Below are 10,852 nucleotides of genomic sequence, written 5' to 3'. Positions count from 1 at the left end.
CATTATTTAGCTTTTTATTCAGCAACTCTCCAGTTTCCAAGTTCGGCAATCTGGATGCTAGGGTCCAAGTTACCCTAGCAACCATGCATTGATTTGAATAAAAGACTGGAATATGAATAGAGGAGGGCCTGAATAGAAAGATGAATAATAAAAAGTAGTAATAAAAATACATTTGTAGCTTTGCGGACCATTTGTTTATAGATGGGGTCAGTGACCCCCATTTGAATAAGCAGGAAAATAATTCAAAAACTAGAAATCGAATGTCAGTTGAAAAGTTCCTTAGAATAAACCATTTTATAGCATACTAAAAGTTAACTGAAAGGTGAACAACCTCTTTAAGTAAGATTTTTTACAGTTGAATTCCACTCCCACTTAATTTCACTCACCACTACTCTACTCTATATTACTCCCAGTTTCCTCACCCGCAGTGCAGTTGTGTGCTGTACTGGAATCACTGCTTGTTAAGCTGGTGTTTTTGTGATCTGGCAGTCAGCAGGTAAGAACTTGTTCAACTTTTGTGACTTTCCATTCGTTACATTTCTTATTTATTTTTGGCTTGTATTTCTACACATAAATATCATCCAGTATTGACAGTGTTAATGTTTCTCAGCATAGTGCTATATTATACAATTTGCACAGGGTATAATTCCTGCAGGGCAGTTCTTGCATATCAGCAGACTCACGGATTAAAGGCAAAGATCCTAAAGCGTTTACAGTGTAAGTTGCTGCTGCTACTGCATTCTAATTATATGTGTTAGTTCTTCATTATAGTGTTTCTATAATTGTTTGCAATCAATGACAAGTTTCTTTATTAACCATTCATTTATGTGTTCATTTATTACTGAAAAATTACTAGGTGTGGTTTTTCCCAGGCAGTGTTATAATCTATGCTCATTTATTAGTAGACTTTTGCACTCGCTTCTATTTAGATTTTAAAGGGGACTGACAATTAACATGTATTGTATGTGTAACCCACAGCGCTGTACAATATATAAAAGTACACACAGGGAGGATATGTAACATAATAAATATAATAAATATACACAGAGCTTATATAAGAACACAGAGCTTAAGTGTCATGTGGCAAGAGAGACAATAGAAAGGAGGTCCCTGCCTCGTAGAGCTTACAATCTAAGTGACATACCTTCAATGTTCAAGGCCCTCCCCACAAAAAAAATATTCAGGAGGGGCCTGTTCACTTGTGGGCAGTCCGCACTTGTAGGCCCTCGAACCCCCTACCCGACCACACCAGCAAAGTTCAAAGTAGCTGGAGAGGGGGAACTATCATACAGCCGACCCCACAATACAGTACAGTACAATACAGTACCCTGGGCCCTTCCATAAATACGGGGTCTACTGTATGGTAGTTACACCACTAATAAAACCTCCTAAGCACTTTGCTCTATTCTCTTTTTTCATTTTTTTTTAATATTTTTCACCATTTTTTAAAAAATAATTTGAATTATTTATCAAATGGTGCAACATTTACTAGAACTCTAGTAACCTAATTAGGGATGCACCAAATCCACTATTTTGGATTCAGCTGAACCCCTGAATCCTTTGTGAAAGATTTGGGTGAATACCGAACCGAATCGGAGCCCTAATTGATTTGGATTCGGTTCAGCTAGGCACAAGGATTCTGCTGAAAATGGCCGAATCCTGTCCGAATACCGAACCGGATCCAGGATTCAGTGCATCCCCAATCCTAATCAACTAATCATTAGGAGGTATAATTTACAGGGGTTTGCATGGGATACTGTACCTGGGCCAACTTTATTACATATTTATTACATATGGGGGGTAAGACTCTAGTGCTGCTTTCATATTACGGTCCATTTATTTAAGGGTGTACTCCCCCAGCCAGCACAAACTGCAGTAAAGTTTTGTTAGTAAGTTATATTGTTGACAAATTAAACTCCAGCACATGGATGCATTGCAGAATGGTGACAAGTTTTTGTGTTTAGGCATTTTAAACAACAAAAACCAATGTTCATCATTTCTCCCTCATTAACCCTAGAGAAATGAAGAGAGAGCTAAGAGCCATACACAGGATAATCTTAAAAATATCTGACCAGTGGCCATAAAAGTTCGTAACTAGATATCACTGCCCTTTCATTTGGGGGTAACAGTGCAAACAAGAGGATCTGCATAAAGCGCTGAAGAGCTGTGGAACTGTGTATTTCAATATTTATTCACATTATTGGCAGACATTGGACTTCATTGCACCTGAAACTTCCATAAAAGTCAATTTGCAATATCAATAGAAAATCAGGGAGAATTGCAAGTGCGGGTTTCTAGTATATATTAGTCTAGTATATATATATATATATATATATATATATATATATATATATATATATATATATATATATATATATATATATATATATATATATATATATATATATATATATGAAGAGAGAGCTAAGAGCCATACACAGGATAATCTTAAAAATATCTGACCAGTGGCCATAAAAGTTCGTAACTAGATATCACTGCCCTTTCATTTGGGGGTAACAGTGCAAACAAGAGGATCTGCATAAAGCGCTGAAGAGCTGTGGAACTGTGTATTTCAATATTTATTCACATTATTGGCAGACATTGGACTTCATTGCACCTGAAACTTCCATAAAAGTCAATTTGCAATATCAATAGAAAATCAGGGAGAATTGCAAGTGCGGGTTTCTAGTATATATTAGTCTAGTATATATATATATATATATATATATATATATATATATATATATATATATATATATATATATATATATATATATATATATATATATATATATATATATATATATATATATATATAACATCCCAAATAAATCTTTAAAAAAAAAAAAAAAAAAAAGAATACAATATGGGAGGTGGTATTTTGGACCCCAATCATGTCAATAGCAGAAGCCTAAGGGGGTTTTCGAGCAATAACCCTGAAAAATCAAGTGATTCGGGAGAAAAGTCTGAAAATTTTGTACAATTCCGTTTTTTGATCGATCTATTGAGTTTGTTCCCAATACAATTTTTTCGAGTTATTTTAAAGATAAATAATTTTAAAGATAAATAGAAATTATCTAAAAAATTAGATAAAATTGGATTTTAGTAAATAACCCCCTATGTGTCAGCCCAGGTTACAAGAAAATAATGTTTGGTACTCAGGGTTTATCATGCTGGATAAATGGGAAACATTTCAGAAAAACACATTTAATGTGAAACTGGTTATATAATCACATATAATCACATAAGGGTGTATATCAGTAGTACTTTAGTCTAGGGAGCATGTTTTCATACATTTCTAAAGCTTAACAAAATATTTGAAATACTGTCTTACAAGAAACCAGTCTTTTAAGATTTGCCTGATACTTTTGTCCAGAACTTGAATATCCTGCCTCTCAAGCTAAGAATAGCACAGAACTTTAAAATGTGGTGAAAAAAGTATATAAAGTTTATTGTCACCTTGACAAAGGTCTCAAGGAAGTCCAAAACACTGGAATAGAAAATATACTTTATTTTTTTTTCACCATATTTTAAAGCCCTGTGAATACCTTGCTTTATATGAAAGTATTTCTCTCTTAAAATAAGGGAACTAATATGGTATTTCTTGTGTTTGGTGGTTTTGTTCTAATGCTTCCATTGGCAAACAGGTGACCCCTTTATTCCCTTTTACCCTTTGTGCCCAAGTTATGTTTCACAAAATCTTTGCAAAATGTCCTCTACTTCTTAAAAAGTCAATTATATATAATGTTCTGTTGAATCATATATTTTACAGTGATACACTACATCCGCTGCCATGTGGGTCCTTCTACTGCTACTTGTGCCTCTGAGTCTCCTGTATAGGTGGTACAAGGGCAGACATATTTTGGACAATCTAACTGATAAATATGTGTTGATCACTGGCTGTGACTCTGGATTTGGGAACCTGTTAGCAAGAAAGCTGGATAGACGTGGGATACATGTGCTGGCAGCCTGTCTGACCGATAGAGGGGCTGAAGAACTAAAAAAGCAGACATCAAGCGGGCTACAGACAATTCTCCTGGATGTAACTGACAGCAAGAGTGTGAAATCTGCAGAAAAGTGGGCTAGCCAGATTGTTGGAGATAAAGGTAAAACTGAAATAGTGAAATATTAGTGATAGATTAGCAGGATGTACCTGCCTGGCCTGTTACTTACAGTCAATATTCTCACAGCTACTCTTAAGATGGTCATGAGAGCAGATCTTTCACTGATATGCCCACCTTGAGGTCAGCTATGTCGGGCTGATCCAATCATTGGTCTCTAGGGCCTATGATCAGATCATAATGACAGAGATACAGGCGATGTTATTGGGGTCCTCCAAAGGGCTTCCCTGACCAAAACGTGGCCAGATATTAATTAAAGGTTAAAAAGTTTAATAGTAAAAGTTTAAAAACACCGTTAGTTAACTACATTAATGGGCCAATGCGGTCCTTGCTCCAACTGCATTTTTAAACCTGTCTAACCAATATCTGACCAGTCTTTAGCCACATATTGGTCAGGGCCCCATGTCTACATACATACATACATACGTACATACATGTTGGCAGTTTTTATTGGCCGGTGTATGGCCACCTTAAAGGAGAACTCAACCCCCCTCCACTAATATAAACCCCTGTGTAACATAACACAGAGGAGGGTAGATAGAGGAGAATGATACAGAATTTACAGTTATGACTCCCATAAGGCAAATAGTCAAGCGTACATCAATTCCCTCAGGCAGATACACCTTTAAGTGGTCTGGATCCCATCCAGAGGAGTGGTTAGGGAGAAGAATTCTAGCCTGACACCAGTAACGTGAGGGGCGCGCAGCCGGGGGCCAGAATCCAGTGGCGCACGAGCTGCCGGGAGCCCTGAGGGCGTGCGGGCCCTAGCCCAATTGCACCCCCTGCTCCCCCGGTAGCTACGCCACTGCCTGACACCCTATCCACTGTGGTCCCTTCACTAAAGGCATACAAGGAAGCCTTGTGGGAAGCTACTCCCTGCTATTATCCTTGATGGAGCACACAACTGCTCGTTCTATATAATCTGTCTATCTCACTCTCCTAGATAGTCTATGAAATAAACTAACCTGTGCTTGTTAACCTCGTTCACGGGTTTCCTGCTGTCCCTTTAGGGTGGTGGCTTTACTGGGCCTTGGTGTATCCAGGCTTATTTGGGAACAACCTAGCTGGAAGGACACCAGGAGCCAAAGAGGAAGATCCACCCCTTTCCACACACTATATTGAAGTGTGGTAGGAAGTAGTCATCAAACCCTTTGGCCAATAACTACTGGTTATGAAAATAGAATTAGAAATTAGATACATAGGTTTTTGTCTAGTAACTAGAGAAAAGGGAAGGATAGGGATTTAAAGCCATAGGAACATAGTAAAACCTATGGGTCCCTACATACACTACTGGCTCTTCAGATTTCTTTGGGAAGTGAGCGCCATATTGGCACATGCACAGTTGGAGCATTCTTCCTGTTTGTAGCAACTGCGTATGTGCCAAAAGTGACAGAAATTGCAGAAGGAAAGGAAGAGGACCTGAAGAAATCTGAGGAGCTAAAAGATGGTACCCATGAGCTCCGCTGCGCTCACTCTGCACTTATAGGTGTATGTAGGGTACTGGGTAATGGTTTTTATTAAGGGGAGTTCTCCTTTAAAGGAACAGTTCAGTGTAAAAATAAAAACTGGGTAAATAGGCTGTGCAAAATAAAAAAATGTTTCTGATATAGTTAGTTAGTCAAAAATGTAATGTATAAAGGCTGGAGTGGCTGGATGTCTAACATAATAGCCAGAACACTACTTCCTGCTTTTCAGCTCTCTAACACATGGGACATAACTGTTCGGTAAGTTTGCGATTGATCCTCAGCAATGCAGCTCAGATTCAGATCCATGTGCCCCCCCCCCACAAGTCACTGTTTGGTTATTGTCTGGTAACTAACCAGTGGAAACCAGGAATTAGTATTCTGGCTATTATATTAGACATCCAGTCACTCCAGCCTTTATATATTACATTTTGGGCTAACTAACTAGAAACATTTTTTATTTTGCACAGCCTATCTATTTACCCAGTTTTTATTTTTATTCTGAACAATTCCTTTAAATCTGTATGCACCAAAAATAAACTGTGAAATGTATTCTAATTATCCTTTATCTCCTTTATAATGTCACTGGTACCAACGTATTCAACAGTGGACAGAGTATGTTTATCCCTTATATTAGACCCTGGCTGGTATTACGGTCTACAGATTTGTGGCTGAATATTTGCACATTTACCATTGTTTTATTAATGATGTGTTCATCTGTTATCTCACCTCTGGTATCTATCCTTTACATTACAATCCATTTTCTTTATTACAGGGCTCTGGGGCTTAGTGAACAATGCAGGAATTAGTTTTCCTTGTGCTCCAAATGAATGGTTAACCAAAGAAGATTTTATAAAGATCATGAATGTAAACCTGTTAGGCCTTGTTGATGTGACAATCAATATGTTGCACCTTATCAGGAAAGCCCGAGGGCGTGTGGTAAATATAGCCAGCGTGGCAGGTAGAATAACTTTCTCTGGAGGGGGATATTGCATGTCCAAATACGGAGTGGAATCTTTCTCTGATAGTCTCAGGTGAGTAAGGTGACGTTTGCATACTCTAAACCAACCTTTTTTCCCCCAGAGCCCCCTCACCAGAGCTTTTAAATGGGCTTGATACCCCAACATTTTTTACATCTAACAGCAAAAGCACGTGGTATAAGAAATAAATGGTGCACTATACTTAAGAGTTTGGAAACTATTGGTTTACGGCACACATGACCACCCCCAAATCTTAATGTAAAGAATACTTTTCTGCAATTTACATTAACTTTTTTAAATATAGTTTTCAAGATATTAGCAGTTTTACACTGCTAATATCACACATTTATACTAGGAGTGCTGCCTGCTGTTCTGTCTGCCATAGCCAGTAACTTCATCATAATGAAATGAGGTATTTTCCAAATATTATCAATTAAAACTTCTGTACAGTTTCTAAAATAAGTATCTTTCCACTCTCCCATACTCAGCATTTGTCTCTGTTCATTCTGTCCTAATGCAGGAGTCAAGCTCTTATTTTGATTGACAGGTTCTAGGGGCCTAGAAGATGTATTAGAGCTAACTCTTTTAAAGTCACAATTAATCCTTTCTCTCTCTGTATGCAGGATTTGTGCCAAAGTCAGTTATTTTGTTGGATTGTGTTTGTGCTGGAATAAGTTATTTGAGTAAGCTCTAAACATTTGTTTGGAAAGAGAGCCTCCACAAACAGATTTACAAGATCTAACTGTCAACCAAAATTTGAGGAGAGAATAAAGAAAAACAGTAGAGAATTTTGAATTGATTATATTTAGAAAGTTTCTTATTTTACTGTGATGAAGCTTATGATAAATTTTCATTTTCTGGATATTTCCCATTTTAGACACTGATGCAGGAGGCGTCTCCTGATGCCTTTCTGCTCAGTTCTGAGATTAAAGTGAGTAGTGTCAGGAGACGATGTCCATTGTCAGCAGCTTAAGCTTTAGGAATTCTGGCCAGATGGACAGAGAAGCAGGGGGTACACTTGTTACATGTTCATGATATTAGCTGTGTAAATCTAATAATATCATCAAAACTAAAGGAAAATGTTTGCACAGAAAAGCAATTTTACATTATGTTGTTGGGGGGGGAAATATGTCCCACTTAAATAAACAAGTAATACATGTTGTATATATTATGTATTTATGTTATCCTGTGACCCTTCAGTTGTGGATTTACTACAAGTTACAATTAACTGGACCACTTAAAATCCTATACCCTCAGACCCTGTTGAGTTTACTGCAGTTTCAATTGTAATACTCATGTTGCAAATGTATGTAGTCTATTTTGTCCTAAAATACGAAGCTACACTAAAAAACAATACTCATACGATGCATAACATTTATTGGCTTTTACTGCAAAAGCAATGCAAATTCACATATAAAATAATTCATTTTCTTCTGTCGCTTGTCTGCTCCTGGAGAAGGAAACAAAGTAATGCACTTACTGTATTACGCAACCTATGGTGGAATCACATGTCTGGCTAGTAGTGATGGGCGAATAAATTTGCGTTGAATTTCCACATTTCGCCACTGGCGAATAAATTTGCGAAACTGTTGCGAAAATTCGTCTGTATCAAAAAGATTTTGGACGCACGTCGGAAAAGTCCATTGGGTCTACACTGCCACGCGTTAACATTATTCGGATGCCCATTGACTTTAACACCGTCGTCAAAATTGACGCGGGCGTCAAAATTCACATTTCACAAATTTTTTGCCGTTTCGTGAATTTCGCTGGAAATCCACTAATTTTTCGGCGAATCAAAACGGGACAAATTCGCCCATCACTACTGGCTAATTTCCAATGACATGCAAGTGTGAATTTGTGGATTATAATTTTGGTAAATTTATGTCAAATTAGAAGACAGCAAAACAAATCTGGAATTATCAGTTGTTTTGCTCAATACATGAATCCTACACTCTTAACACCTTTGTATCTCCTTTTCTACTCTCCAGGCGTGAGATGAGGCCGTTCGGTGTAAAGGTGTCTATAGTGGAACCAGGCTTTTTTAAAACACAAATAACAAACACAGATTTAGTAAATCAAAGTTTAGAAAAGGCCTGGAACAACACCACTGAGGAAATCCGCCAAAGCTATGGACAGGAATACTTTGAAAAATGTAGGTTTTATTATTTACTCATAAATGCTTATTTTGTTCCTCTGGAATAGGTTGATCTGATGACAGGGGTGAATTAATTATTCCATTATCTCTATGCTGTAACCCAACCCACCCTGATCATTCCTGCCCCCGTAGAGTGGTGACGACAAGGATCACCCTTATGCAAATCTGCCACTATCTGATTTCAGCATTTGGATTATATTCTACAACTGATGATACACAGTAATAACTAGGCCAAAGCCAATCACATTTAACAATATTTATTTTGTGTGTGCTTTTTTATTTTGTGTGTGCTTCTGATGCCATCTATAGCTTACTTAACATATACCATTTTGTTCTTGCTGTAGCGTGCAAGGCATCTGAGACGATTGTTCCATTGTGCAAAGGGGATCTTTCATTGGTGACCGACTGCTTGGAGCATGCCCTCACTGCGATACATCCTCGGACACGTTATTCTGCTGGCTGGGATGCAAAGCTGCTCTTCTTGCCTCTTTCCTATTTCCCTACATCACTAGTAGACTTTCTGTTTGGTATTGATAATCCTAAACCAGCCCAAGGAGTATGACTGCTAAAGTACTTCATTGTAAAGATTAGGTCATGGAAAGCAGGTCTTTTGCAGTAAAATGTTAGTTTCCAGAATTGCATGTATTATAATAAACATCACAATGAAAAGAAAAAAAACAATGATATTTACAAAGATACAAAGGGAATAATCATTCTCGTTAAAAAAGCAGCATGAAAAGAAAGGAAATATATGTTACACAGGGGTACAAAAGCCTGTGGGTTGTTATCCTAAATTGTTTCACCATATTGTTTAGAGTAGGACAACATAATCCATCAAAACCCACACAAGCATGTTATAGTGTGAATGTACAAAACCTAAAGCTGAGCCAGGCCTCAAAAATTTGGATATCTATTTTTCCTGAATCATATTTTTTTTTTAAAAAAATTTCGTGTTTTTTTATTTCTCTAAAACTCTAAAAATTCTATATTTATTTAGTGTAAAAACCCAGAAAAACTCTAATACAAACCTGCACCAAGTACAAACCAGTGGGACGATGATCCTATTGGACCAGGTTTTCTGATTTTTTTTTTCACTAATAATTATCCAAAAAAAATAGAATTTTGGGGATTTTCCTAATGTTCAGTGCATCATTCAGCAGTTTTTCCGTTCATACTTTTTATACTCGGATCGTTTAATAACTTTCATGGCATTTGTGGTTTTACAGAAAATTAGTTTAATCGTGGTTTAAAAAACTCTAAAACCACTAATATTTGACCTTCAATAAACAGGCCTCCACATTATAATATCAAGTCTTCAAGCACCTCCTTTTCCAGTGTAAAATATGACCTTTATGAGTCACGTTAATATCATTGATATACAGTACTGTTTAAAATAAAACCTGATAGATATGTTTTAAGACCCAATGCAAACATTGTTCCTGTTCTTACATTCCCTTGTAATTTCTTATATATGTAACGTGTATCGTTGTCCCAAGTAAATGAAGGGAAGCATGTAGTGGTACAGGTATGGGACCTGTTATCCAGAATGCTCAGGACCTGCTCAGGATAATGGATCTTTCTGTAATTTGGATCTTCATTTCTAGAAAATCATGTAAACATGAACTAAACCCAATAAGCTGGTTTTACTTCCAATAAGGATTAAGCTCACTATAGACACAAAGATACCATCACACGAAGGCTCGTCCAATTTTCGGACCATGTGTGGAGTGTCGAGACATTTTTCATATTATGGTAATTGGATGTTCAGTCAATCGGACAGGTTAAAAGATTTATATCGGCTACCGATAATATCTCTGCATGTATTGCAATGGGATGATATCAATGGGAGACTACTATTTGTCAGAAATAACTTTTTTATGATTGCTGTCTGTCAATTAATAGCCTGGTGTGATTGCTGTCTGTCAATTAATAGCATGGTGTGATATGTTCTCTTTACTACTTTATATTAATCTGAATGGTTAGTTGCTAGATTGGCACGGACAATCATTCATCTGACATAGGCTATAATCTGCACGTCTATGGCCAACTTTAATTATATCTTAGTTTGGATCTAGTACAAGCCACTGTTTTATTATTACAGAGAAAAAGGAAATCATTTTTAAAAATGTGGAT

At 36.9% G+C, this 10,852-nt stretch overlaps 1 protein-coding gene across 1 annotated transcript; it reads left to right on the top strand.

Moving 5' to 3' along the window:
- The first annotated feature begins 429 nt into the window (after positions 1-429).
- Positions 430-9,382, top strand: rdh7.2.L (retinol dehydrogenase 7, gene 2 L homeolog). Its single transcript, NM_001094615.2, is given in 5 exon segments — positions 430-496; positions 3,773-4,106; positions 6,360-6,618; positions 8,553-8,716; positions 9,064-9,382. Coding segments are annotated over 4 exon segments (954 nt in total). The 5' UTR covers positions 430-496; positions 3,773-3,793; the 3' UTR covers positions 9,282-9,382.
- Positions 9,383-10,852: the final 1,470 nt, after the last annotated feature.

The sequence above is a fragment of the Xenopus laevis genome, chromosome 2L (assembly GCF_017654675.1).
Source record: "Xenopus laevis strain J_2021 chromosome 2L, Xenopus_laevis_v10.1, whole genome shotgun sequence".
In the NCBI taxonomy this organism is placed as follows: Eukaryota; Metazoa; Chordata; class Amphibia; order Anura; family Pipidae; genus Xenopus; species Xenopus laevis.
This window is presented reverse-complemented; position numbering and strand designations above follow the sequence as displayed.